At 33.7% G+C, this 13,455-nt stretch overlaps 1 protein-coding gene across 15 annotated transcripts; it reads right to left on the reverse strand.

The window, feature by feature from the left end:
* Positions 1–4,945: 4,945 nt before the first annotated feature.
* LOC145107409 (uncharacterized) lies at positions 4,946–11,590 on the reverse strand. 15 transcript variants are annotated; one of them, XM_079044283.1, is made up of 10 exons: positions 11,115–11,588; positions 10,423–11,031; positions 10,195–10,330; positions 9,950–10,107; positions 9,636–9,864; positions 8,970–9,015; positions 8,839–8,885; positions 8,706–8,749; positions 8,549–8,573; positions 4,946–8,305 (listed from the first exon to the last, which is right to left on the reverse strand). In XM_079044283.1, exon 10 carries the CDS (start codon positions 7,125–7,127, stop codon positions 6,264–6,266), a length of 864 nt encoding a protein of 287 aa, XP_078900409.1. In that variant the 5' UTR covers positions 7,128–8,305; positions 8,549–8,573; positions 8,706–8,749; positions 8,839–8,885; positions 8,970–9,015; positions 9,636–9,864; positions 9,950–10,107; positions 10,195–10,330; positions 10,423–11,031; positions 11,115–11,588; the 3' UTR covers positions 4,946–6,263. The 15 variants fall into 15 exon arrangements, with proteins under 15 accessions (XP_078900409.1, XP_078900406.1, XP_078900414.1 ...); XM_079044280.1 differs by having other exon boundaries at positions 8,702–8,749; XM_079044288.1 differs by lacking the exon at positions 8,839–8,885.
* Between the last annotated feature and the right edge of the window lie 1,865 nt (positions 11,591–13,455).

Genomic DNA, 13,455 nt, shown 5'->3' on the forward strand with positions numbered 1-13,455 from the left:
GAGTTATTACTATATTTTTATTGTTGTAGCTATTGGCCATACTGAATTTCCATAAAAGCAAAAAAAAAAATGAAAAGGTAACCAATAACAACATTGCACTTTCATTTTTGTAAAAAAAAACTAACCGATTTACCAATGAACTTTCATTTTTCTTGAAAAACCAACCGATAATGAAATTGTACTTTCTTTTTCTTTCGAACATTTGAATTTTGTTGAGTTTTTTTTCTCTGTATCTCTATGTATTATATGTGTTTCTAAGATTGTTGATCTGTGGAATTATAATTGTGATTTACTATTTGATGCGAATTTCATGGAGATTTGTAGTGTGGTATAGTTATTAGGCGTTTTGTTTCAAAATAGAAGCAAATCTGTTTAAGAAAGTTTAGCTTTTAAAAATTGTTTTGTAGCTATGGTGTAAGTTTGCTTGATTGATGAAATTAAACTCTTCGATTTAATATTACACCTTGAATTTTAATATACCCGAAGCTAAATCTAGCTCTTTTCATGCAAGTTATTAACTTTTGGTACTATTTCATACGATAGCTTGGAATTCATTACTAGCATCATTTCATAAATCTATCTCTTCAATCATTCATTTGAAAAGAGCGCAATTAAGAGTACACGACCTTTTCATAGTTGATAATTCTCATTTGAAATGATTAATTCATGTTGTACTTTTTATGAATAATCTTGCTTTTGCTTCATATAGGTTTAATGACTTTGGAGTTGATGGTCGATCTACAACAAAAGCCATTACACCAAAATTCAATCTGCTTTCAAAGCATTTCACAACACATATATGCCAAGTGCCTGAATATGAGGTAATACATTTAATAATGTTTTCATTTAATGAAAATTCCTCTTTACTATTTTACTTTCAAAGATCTATAATTTACATTATTGGTTAGCAATTTCTGATTCCCAAAAAATATATATCAAATTTTTTTTTTTGGAAAATTTCAATTGGGTAATCTTTAACTGTTTAACACATGTTTACAGATTGCTACTCCCATGTTATATGACTTCTACAACTATAAAATTGAGAAGAAGGAATTCCTTAAACTTTTTATTAAATTCACACATGTTAGAGGCTACATCAGAGGGAGATTAAAGGCGTCCACATTAAAAGTGAAGATACACAGTTTGATTTCATTGATAAGATGCAATTTTGCCTGCTTTTGGAAATTGAAAATGCATATAAGAGTTATTGCGTATTTAGTTATGCTGTAATAAATTTAAGTAGGACGCTTTAGTATGTAAATTTATGAAAATACATTCCTATTTCTTGATTTAGCAAAAACTTTTTTTCTTTGATATACTGACCATTTAAACATGCACCAATGACACGGGTGACATTCATCTAGTTAATTAATGAAATGGTAAAAATGAGAGAGAACAAAACTCACATTTACCACTTTCTAAGAAACTAATTACAAATTAGTCATATCTCTAAAATAGACACCAATCTTTTTGATTTTTTTTTAAATATTTTTATAGGTTAAATTCTTTGATTTTTCTTTATATTTATACTTTTGTAGTTAAAACTACCATATAAAGTTAAATTTGTTGTGAAAATAATACTTGAAAATTTACCTTAAAAACTTCAATTTCTTTGTTCAAATGAATTTGCAAAAAAATTTATTTTCTTTTTTAAAGACAACACAGTTTGATGATTTTTCAGCCTACTATTAGGCTTAAGGGTGTCCCACTTATTTGCCGACGGTCAGCTAAGGTGGTTTGCTTTACCGCCGGTAAACATCCCCCTCCCCCCAAACATGTTTTTTGCCGATGGTAAATTTCGTAGGTAACATTCCACCGATTGCAAATTATTATATCTAACTATTGATTGGTCAATGAGAATTAAAGTTTTTTTTTTAAAAAAATTATTTTATAGGTAAAAATATCACCACACCCCACTCATAGCTAAATCGTGGCAAAAATGATAAAATCCTATGTGGTGTTTATGTGTCACACTTTTACCATTAACAAAACAAGTACCACATTCTTTAGCCTTAGTTGTGAATGTCATTTGTGAAATCCATAACCATTTTAAATATTTTTAAGTGCTTTTTGAACAATAGTAAAAACAGTGTTAGCTTTTTTTTTTTTTTGTCTTTTTCTCAAAAAATAAAACATTCATTTTCCATTTTTTTATAGATAATCTTAAAACATACTTTCATTAATTTATATTTGTTTTTCTCCATAAGGATTCGGAGAAGAAATTCTTCATATCAGAATTAAGATAAAACATTTTTATAATTTAAAAAGAACTTACAAAAATCTAAACTTCCAACCTTTAACATCATATAAATATAAAATTCATGTTTCTGAACTCCCGGCGCTAGAAACTTTTTTGTGTGTTAAAGGCTACAAGCGATGATTGCAGGGAGTTGGCATGCATTTACGTTGGTACTATTTGTTCTGGTGATGATGGGGTCAATGTGTTTGTGTCGGCATACCATACACTCCAATTAATTAATGCAACAAAATCCTCCACAAAGCCAAATCTCATTGCTTACTCTTTCATCTAATTAATCACAACTCACAAAAGCATAATTTTTAGAGCTGCCAAAAAATGTCCACTCCGTCAACCTAACGGGACCTTATCCAAAAGGACCTTATTCAAGAAAGAAAGGAGGCAAGCTGTAACAACCGAAAAAAAAAATTATATTGATTATAAAAATAATAAATATATGCTACATGCAAATAGCTAGTGTAAGATGAAATAGAAAACGAGAAAGAATAATTGATTAATTTGACAATTTAAATATATGCATATGTTATTTTTGTATGTTATAATTAACATAGCTCCATATATGTGTAAGTCATATGTAATTCAAAAAGTAAGTTAAAGATAAGAATTGAAAAACAAAATAAAAGAGAAGGGGAATCATGATTGGTCAAAAACTAAGTTGAAGATAAGAATTGAAAAACAAAATAAAAGAAAAGGGGAATCATGTTTGGTTATAAAAGAATCGGAATGAACAATTATAAAAATATTCTAGGGGAATCATGTTTGGTTATAAAAGAATCGGAATGAACAATTATAAAAATATCTTTTAGGATTTTTCTTTTGTACATTTGTTTTTGTTGAAATGATATAGTTCGAGTTAATAAAAAAAATATAAAGCTTTTATAATAACTAGGTGGGTAACCCCGCGTTGCCGGGCCAGATGTGTGATTTTTTTTTTATCTAAGTCATTAAAGACATACAGAGGCATTCAAAAGAAGAGTTAAAAAGAAGAAAAAAATTTATGCTTACTGGTCTCCCTAATATGCAGTTTCAATATATGCATCAATAAAGATTCATTTTTCTTACATTATTGAGAGGCTATTGTTGTTTCTCTCCAGCTATATTCAAATACTCAAACCAAAGTATCCATGGTTCCACGAATTTGGTAACTCATTCAATTTGTGAAATATAACCATTTGAAGGCCGAATATGTGATGTAGTACCGGTGAAATAAAGCAAATATTTATCTATTTCAGCATCTCCTGCTTACGTTTCTTCTCGGTCACTTTCCTGTAAGGCCAATATTGTAATTCAATAGTTTGTAATAATATTTAACGCATATTAGAGTTTGACACTTTCTTCATATTTAATTTTCATCATTCATAGTTAAAACAGTTTTTTCAAAGTCAACTTTATCTTTGCTCCACACTTTATTCTTCTCTAACTTTTTGAATAAGTCAACTTCTTAAAAAAAAATCTCAGCCCCAAATCATTCTTATTTCCAACTATTGTCATATTTTTTTTCACCTGCATTCATACTTAACCTGTTAGGTTGATAAAAAAATCACTAAATGAGTTCCAACCTTAATACCTGGAGGATGATAAAAAAAAATCAACAACAATTTCAGCAACAGGAAAACCCGGTTAGCAACTTTAATTTGCTTACATGAACAATTTTTTATGATGTGGCATCTGATGTCCACATAAGCATGTGCTATACTTATGGACACTTAAAAACAACAGTTTTTGACACTTTTACACACGTATGTGGCCATTTCACTTGCCATGTGAAATGCCAACTCATTGAAAAATGTCCAACTGAGAAATCGAACCTGGGAGCTGTTTTTTTAGGTCAAGAATGGCGGAAATGAAGAGGAAAAGTGAATAAATATATTTTATCCAAATAAAAAACTCATAATAGCTTTTGAGGTAAAAGGTTGATAATGTGTAATTTTCCCTAAAACGTTAAAACTAGGGTGAACAAAAACCGCACCGCAACTAAAATTTACCGCAAAAACCGCATAAACCGCAACCGATTAACCGCAACCGCAATAAAAACCGATGGTGAGGTTTTCTGTTTTTCAAAAACCGCAAATTTGCGGTGCGGTGCGGTTATTAGTTTTCAAAAAACCGCAAAAAAACCGCACCGCACCGCATATATTATATACAATTTTTTTTTATTAATTATTAATATATTAAATATTAAAAATAAGACAGGTTTCATGAATGAAAGATTGATAAAATACTAGAAGACAAAAGTGTTGGTTTTTTGTGATGTTTAACTTTGAAAAATAGTGAAATTAGACAATTTTAATATATTTATTGTTAATTACTATTGATTTGACGTTTTTAAGATATTAGTTGTTTGTGATTTAAGTTAATTGTCTTATACCTTATGGTTTTTTTTATTATTACAAGTAATATGTTTGAACTCTTAAAGTCGTTTGAGCCATAGTCACATAGTTCGTGGTACGGTCCGGTACGGGAACAGGGAACGGGATTCATGAGGTTGGGCGTATCGGGTACGAGGGGGTAGGTTCATTTCGGTACGTGTCCGATACGGCGTACCATTGGTCCCTATACGGTGTACCTGTTTTTAGAACACATATTTAGCAATAATTTACTTATAAACATAATTTTCAGCAACATATTTCATTTAGATGTACAATTGCAGCAATATATTTCATTTATAAACAGAATTCCAGCAATATATTTTTATAAACTCAATTCCAGCAATATTTTTCATGATTCCATAATTCAAAATACCAAAATACACATATTGTAAAGATTACATGCTGGAAATTAAAACAGATTACATGCTGGAAATCAAAAATTCAAAACAACAGTTTTGTAATAACTCAAAAACACAAACAGGAAGGGTAAACCAACAAAAACTGAAATGTAACATGTCAATCAACCCGCTGCTTTTTTCCTTGTCCATTCTCCAAATCTTCTTCATCTAAGCACTCCCAAACCATGTCATCTAATCGTGAACTCGAGCCTTCAATGTAAGTACTTTCGGGATTGATGTCCCACTTTTTATGTGGGCCGGATTTGTATGATTCGTGGAAACGAGATAGGAGTCGAATGTTTGAGTGAATGTAAACCAATTTATCGGCTCTTTTTTCATTCAACCAGTTTCTTTTCACATTATAAATATAAGAATACGTACTCCAATTCCTTTCCGCGGAAGAGCTACTAATAGGTTGTGAAAGTACCTTCTTTGCCAACAAGGCCAAATCCGGGGTTTCGGCTCCATAGGTTGACCACCAATCTATTGGATCCATTGTCAAAGCATCCGTTTGTGTTTCTGCCATAGAGTAGATACCTTTCTTCATATGAAATGTTACGAATTGCTCTCGTAACAATCGTCCCTCCTCTTCATTTTCAGAAAATCTATTGAAGGATTCTATGACACCTTGCATAACCTCTTTGACAAGATTTTATGGTTTCCTTTGCATACCACCGGGTGCCATTTTTTGAAGATATCTCCTATCATAAAAGCGTGGGTTTAATGCAAACCCCAAACAATGTAGTGGGATACTCATCTTCTCCCACCTAGTTAAAATTATCTTCTCCACTTGTTCATAATAGCTAGCATAAGTACTTTCTTGCATTATGTCTTTGATTTCCCCCATCATATTATCCATCCTCTCATAAATCTCACCCATTTTAGGGTCTTCACCATCACAAAACTTTATAAGAAGAAAGATGGGTTTAGTGATAGCCAAAACGCTTTCAACATCATCCCAAAATGAATCATCTTTAATTGTATCACATACTTTTGCCCCATTAATTCTCGTATTTTCATCCCCACATTTAACCCAATCTCTCCAAGAATTAAGGACTATAGTTGTGGCAAGAGCCTCCCTACACTCCATAATTCTTTTTAAAAGAATATAGTGTGAAGCAAACCGAGTTGTAGCCACCTTTAATAAATCTAGTTTTGAATTTTCACGAAACATCGACAAGGCATGAGTGTGGTTAATAAAGTATTTCACAATTGCTTTTCCTCTCCTATAGGTATCACTCATCCAATAAAATTTTGTGCCATATCTTTAAAAATCAAGTTTAAACTATGAACACAACAAGGTGACCAAAAGATATGTTTGAATATCTTTTCGATCTCGCGTCCGGCGGCTTTGCAATTAGCCGCGTTGTCCGTCACCACTTGTAAGACATTACTTGGACCAACGGCTTCAATTGCTCCTCTTAGAAACTTGGAAATCGCCACTCCCGTTTTCTCAACTCCCGAATAATCTTCCGCATACATAAACACCGCACCACGAGCATTGACGGCAACAACATTGAGAAGTGGCTTGTGTTTGACATTAGACCATCCATCCGAAATAATCGAAACACCTTGAGTGTACCAAGTATCTTTCAACGGTATTAGTTCTTTATCAATATCTCTCACACACTCATCTAGCAAGACGGTTCTTGCTTTTTCACTAGATGGAGGTTTATATCCATCCGGTGACTTCTTGATGGCTTGTATCATCTCAATGAATTGAGGATTCCGCAAGACATTGAATGGGATACCATTAGCACACAAGCCTCTCATGATTTTGATGTCCACCATATTCCGCTCCATGACACCAAAAGCTTCCTCAAGTCGTCTTTTTGATGCTGAATTTTTTGAAAGGACTGAATTTTTTAAAGTTCTTGACACACCTCCGCTCTCGGCTTCTTTCACCTTGTTCGAAATTCGTTGTAGCTTGGACGGATCTTTAATCATAGCTGGACATCTTCTAATTTCTGCCGTCTTCCCAACTTGAGCACCAAAGAAATGTATATGAATCCTAGTGTATGAACTTGTATATTTCACTTTGCAATGCTTACAAATCCATTGCTTTGATCCTCCAGCATTCTTACTAGTACCCGAACCAACCATAGTCACTTCTTCTAAAAGAGGTTTGCGAGCTTCTTTATCACTTTTTTTGCTTCCTGATGCGCCTACTGTTATGTCCTCGTTCTCACCAATGTCAACAAAATTTTCCTGCGCCTACTGTTATGTCCTCGTTCTCACCAATGTCAACAAAATTTTCCTGTGGTTCTGTTTCAGATACATGAATACTAGCATTGCCATTGCCAAAAACCATTCTCAATAACTAATAGAATAACAGTAGAAGAGAAGAAGAGAAGAAAAGCAGAAATTGACAAGTGTATTAATGGAAGTCGATGAATCAAACCAATTGTCGGGCTATTTAATAACTAATAGAATAACTGTTATTCAATAACAGTAGAACTGTAGAAGAGAAGAAAAGAAGAAAAGCAGAAATCGATTGGATGTTACAGTGGAATGCAAGAATCATCTAATTGAAGAAGATGAAGTTTATGGTGACAGGGGCTGATTTAATAAGCAAATCATACCTGAGGAATCAAACCAATTGCCGAAGCGTTTTTTTTCCTGAATCGGTACTTTTTGGAATCGACATCACAATTCCCGCCCAATCGGTGATCCAATCGCCGTTTTTTTTTGCAATCGCCGACCCAATCGACGAATTGCTGCAATCCAATTCGTCAGAAACGCGTCCCCGCCATCGTACCAGTTGATTGCTCGGATCGCCAAGGAGCCGTACCTGAGAACGTTTCGCATGGCGTTGGGATCGACTTTGTACCCCGTTTGGGTACGAAACGTTCAAAACGTGTTACGTGACCACATGAGCGACTCCTGTGACTATGGTTTGAGCTCCAAACTGTGGTTAAAAACCACACCAAATCCATGTGGTTAATAACCGCAAAACAGAAAAAACAAAACCGCACCGCAAAAATAACCGCCTAACCACACCGCAAAAATAATCGCACCAAGCGGTTTTGAAAATGGATTAACCGCACTTGCGGTTAGTGGTGAGGTTTTGGCTAATAACCGCACCGAACCGCACCGTGCTCACCCCTAGTTAAAACTCACCAAATGAGAACCGATTAGAAAGAGCCCAATTGCTAACCAACACAAAACTGATTCAAAATTTGATACATTTTCTTTTATTGTTGGACCATTTGCATGGATCTTTTCCAGTCTAGTTTTAGTATTTCCATTTCCATTTCAGAAGCTCCAGAAGAACCATGTTGCTGAGAAAAGTTATGAAATGATTAAATGTAAGAAATGGTATTGTTTATATGATAATTATAATATTAGATTGATAAGATAAAAATAACTGATACTAACCTGAAGCTGCAAAATTGTTTTATTAGAATCATATATAAACGGTATGAATTTACAGTTTAAAAAAATGACGGCATACTTGGCCACTTGGGTGGTATATAAAAAAAATATTATGAAATGAAAGTAAGCGTTCAATGTAAGTAACTTACATCAACGCAACCACATTGTCGACATCTGCTTTTTATTTCCAACAATTGAAAAAAAAAGACTTGTAAGTGACAAAACCAAACAACAAATTGGTTATAAATCGCAAAAACAAAGAAAAAAATGTTAAGAAATAACAATTATCAAATACAACTTACTCACAATCACGGTCACGGAAAACTTGAGAGGAAAAAACATCAGCATATCTGCACATGTGATCCAAAAAAATGTCACCAAATAGGATTAGGAAACACATAAACAACACAATGAGACCTAAAATGTCAATGAAACTGACTTTTAGATCTTGCCATGAAGCAGAAGACGGTAACCCAATGAGATAAACTACAAAATCATTAGAAAAATTTGAAATGTTTTTGATAGATTATTAGAAGGGAATAAGGAAACAAAGCAGGAGAATGAACAAACCATGACAGTCAGAGCGCCTTGATAGTCCCGCATGGCTCCGACCTCCCTGTTGTGCCGATCAATGGAAGATAAAAGTTCAACCTTTAATAAAAGTAAACACAAAAGAATTGTCTGGAAGCGGAACCAGAACCGGTGGTTCTTGGAAAGTTCGAACCAGAATCGGAACCGGTTATACCGGTTCTTAATATCTTGGAGCCAATCTTGGAACCGTCGGAACTGGTTCCGGTTTCGGGTACCTGGTGTGGTTTTCTTCTTCTTTTTTTTAATCCTTAAATGTATATGATTTTTTTAACTGAAGTTTTAATCCTTTGTAAATGTAAATGATTTTTGAATAGAAGTTTTAATTCTTTCTTTTTAGTTAATGGCATGGAAGCAGCTCGACTTTTAGATCTTATACTTAAGTATGTATCCTCATTAGTTAACTGTTTAGAATATAGAATTAAAGTTTTAAAAAAATCAAATCACTTAGTCTAATAAAAGCTTTTAATCTTTTTATGAGATACAGTACATATAAAACATAATATATACATTTAGTTTTACCATTTAAAATTTGTTGTTATAGTTAACGTTTTAATATTTAGTATTTAACTTAACAATAATTTTAAGATATGTAATGGAGTTGATATATTTAAGATGGAGTCAGTGGAAGGAATTCGGTAAGCAAACCTTCAAGTTACCCAGCATCGTTTTGAGATGGTGATTGCTTTTCATGATTAGCAGACGAATGTAATTGCATGTTGATATCCAAATTCAATCCGGATCTAGGTATTCTACCATTTGAATGCATCAATCGAAATCCCATAGTATGCTTTGAAAATCCTTTTATCCTCTGTGAAATCTTTCAGCGCCGAAATGCAATGAACAATCATAGTTGATGAACTGCTTCCAAGTTATCCTACAAAATTCTTACAACATCGTTAAAACTCAAAATCGAAATGAAATAGAAGTGACATGTGTTGAATCTGTTGTAAGCTATTTACCCTTTCAAAAACTGAAGCTTCAAATAGCGGATGACCTAACCCATCTACTGTTTTTAGAAAGTTATCAACATTTTCAAATAATTTATAAGCAGGCAATGGCCAAGAATCCCATGTATGTGAATATGTCATTGTGAATGAAATTGAGTAATCTCCACCACCTTTATTACAATTTATCAAATCAGTAATCAAGAAATTGTGTAGAACAATAGGAAAACTAATTTTACAATAAGCAGTGTGAGCTGTACCTTTGGAAGAGGCCTGAGTTGAATTTCATTAATGGCGTCACAAGGGTGTAGGCGGTTTAGGGTAATTTTAGCTCTGGTCAGCTTTCGTTAATGCTGACACAAAGAAATTATGTTGCTTTAGCCTTAACTCCTTCCCCTGAGATAATGAATATGAGTAAATGACCATTATACCCTTGTGTATCGAAATGATGGTCAATAACAAAATGCAGTTAATGTAAGAACTGTTACCCAAAATCCTTCCAAGTCAATGACGTGTGTTTGGTAGGTTCATCCTCAATTTCTTGATATGAACCAACCAAGGGTGCCTTTACACCTAGAAATGGCACAAGAGCCTGTTTATGTGACAAACTTGTCCAACATATTTACTATTGCATTTCCAGATATGGAGATATTGTATCCAGGTATTGAATGGTAGAAAGTTAGCTATGACTCACATCTGAATATAAACATAAAGTAAATTACCATCAATGTCAGTTAAAATTAAAGTGGAATCAAAGGAAGAAGCGACTTTTTTAATTGTTGGTGATGTGATAGAACAATGTTGTATAGTTAAGCTGTAAAGAGGTGGAAAATAAAAGGTAACATTATCAATAGAGATCCACAGAAGAATCTACTGTAGGCTCGTGTCGTGAACATCGAAATGACTAAGGCTCTACATAAACATGAATAAGGGAAGCAATATAGGCACTGTCCCCAACAATTTTCAGGCCGGTAGGGCTTTTCCTTGGAAGACGGCGCTGGCTCGTTTCTTCCTGCAACGATTAGGTGGAATACCTAGAACGGATAGACGGAGCTCGTTCAAAACCAGTCGGTATTGGAGCTGGCTGAAAACCACCTCTGCTGCCAGTTTTAATATGTATAATTAAAATCACAATAAACCCAAAATACAAACCATACCTAGATGAAGGATCGGCTTGTACCTGCCGAGAAATAAAGAAACGGAGTCGCTAAAAAGAAAAACCGGAAACATGTCTGATATGAATCGGAAAAAATTAGGCTGAAATCTATCTGAATCGGGTTCATCATCTCCTGTAATACCTTAACAGGGGCTTTTGCTGGAGGCTTTCTCCGTTCCTCGGTCTTGGTCTGCACCTAGGTCTGTCGAATTCACATACCGACTGTGGTTTACGCCCGATTTCTCTTTTGCCTTACTTCTGTGTTGTGTTCGTCTTCCCTATTGGCCGATCAAAACAAAAGAAACAGGTGGAGTGAAAGAATAGAAGGCTGGAAATCAGAATAGAAAACCTACAAAGTATGAGGCGGTGGATTGAATGGCGGTGGCGATGAAGGAAAGAGGAAAAAGAACAGAAGGTTTGGATAAGGAAGGATGGAAGGAAGAACAGGAAGGATCAGTTACCTAAGCGTGTGGGGATAAAATGACCGGCAAACCGGAACTATTCAAATTCATGCTCTTCTTTAATATATATATATATATATATATATATATATATATATATATATATATATATATATATATATATATGAATTTGTTTAATTGAAAAATCACAATTCCATTATCTTTCATGAAATCAAGTTACCTATCTTTTTTTTCGGTTTAAATCTAGAAATCTATTCACCGAAGTCGAGTTTTTGACAAAAATAGTGTTTTTGTAAAAAAAATATTTACAAGATAGATATAATTTTAAACATATTTACCAAATCGGTATAGTTTCAAAATTTAACATTTTTTTTGGTTTGTTTTTGAGTTTTTGCTTTTGATGTTTATAAAAAAAATCACAAACACCATTATAACCAACAAATTTTTGAATATGTTTTCATATTGTTAGAATTTCGGGGTAATAAAGACATTTGAATATTCTGAGAATTGTGATTCCACTTTCTAATCAAAGTATTTGGGTGGTACATCCTAATATTTGATTGGATAAGACTCAGAAGAGAATCAAAACAGAGAATGAGATGTATCAATTTCGTGAGTACCAAAAAACTGACCAAAAATTGGTTAAATACCTGCTTTGTCTGAAAACTGTTAAAACTGTCATAAAACGGTTTTCCAACAGTCAAAAACTGTCATAAATCCAGGTTTTCTATATGGCTCTGCCCCTTGGACCCCGCTCCCATTAGAACTACCCCCGGACCCTCGTTCATTCAGGGGTTTCGCCCCTAAATGATAGTATACTTTTAATCTTGAATAAACTTAAATAAGTGTGCACTCCACACCTTCCTTACTTGTTTAATATTCATCAAGATTGATTTTAGTCAACAAGTCAACCCATTACACTTAAATACAATTAGTGAAGCAAATCACCAACAAGTGTAATCTTGATTAACTTAAAACAAAACATAACAACAACAAACTGATGCATAAATGAAATGTCGTGACAATTGAATTTCACATTATTATAATATTCATTCCAAATATTTGAATATCAGGGTGTCACTAAGGATTGAGCCTTTTCTATTCATAGTGAACACATGAAGATAATACACACAATAGTTTACATTCTCATAAGTTCTAACTTGACACTAAATTTTACTCACTTGTGTCCCGTCCTTCTATAAGCATATCAAAGTCAAGTCCCAACTTTTTAAAGCAGCTAAACTTCATGCTTATATAGGGAGTTCTTTTGTTCTTGCACCTGTAAATGCAATTTTTCAAAGAACTATTAAGAAATAAAATTCAACCTCCTTAACTTGCAATACCGAACACATACCTTGGGATGATGATAATAATGTGTTCCAATCTTCAAATATCAAGCTTTCCACATTGAATTCAGCATCTAATATTAAATTTGATGGGAATTGGGTATCTTAATATAAAAGATTGTAAGTGGACTTTAAACCCATCCCTACGGCCGCCTTGTGCACAAGATCTCTTGCTAACCCTTTGGTTAGATGATCGGTTAAATTCAACTGAGTTCTTACAAACTCCACAGATATCACACCAGTCATGATGAGCTCACGAATCATGCTATGTCTAACACCTAAATGTCTAGTCTTTCCATTGTACACTTGACTATAAGCCTTAGCCAAGGTTGCATCACTATCACATCTGATAGAAATGGTAGATATCGGTTTGGGCTATAATGGAATTTCATAAATCAAATTCCTTAGGCACTCAGCTTCTTTACCAGCAGTAGACAATGCAACAAACTTAGACTCCATGGTTGAGTTAGTAATACAAGTCTGTTTCTTAGATGCCCAAGAAATGGCACCTCCTCCAAGAAGAAACACCCAACCACTTGTAGAGGAGTGATCCTCTAAGTTGTTAATCCAACTGGCATCTGAATAACCTTCCAAAAT

This window comes from Lactuca virosa, chromosome 4 (assembly GCF_052849685.1).
Source record: "Lactuca virosa cultivar CGN04683 chromosome 4, Lactuca_virosa_CGN04683_v6, whole genome shotgun sequence".
Classification (NCBI taxonomy): domain Eukaryota; kingdom Viridiplantae; phylum Streptophyta; class Magnoliopsida; order Asterales; family Asteraceae; genus Lactuca; species Lactuca virosa.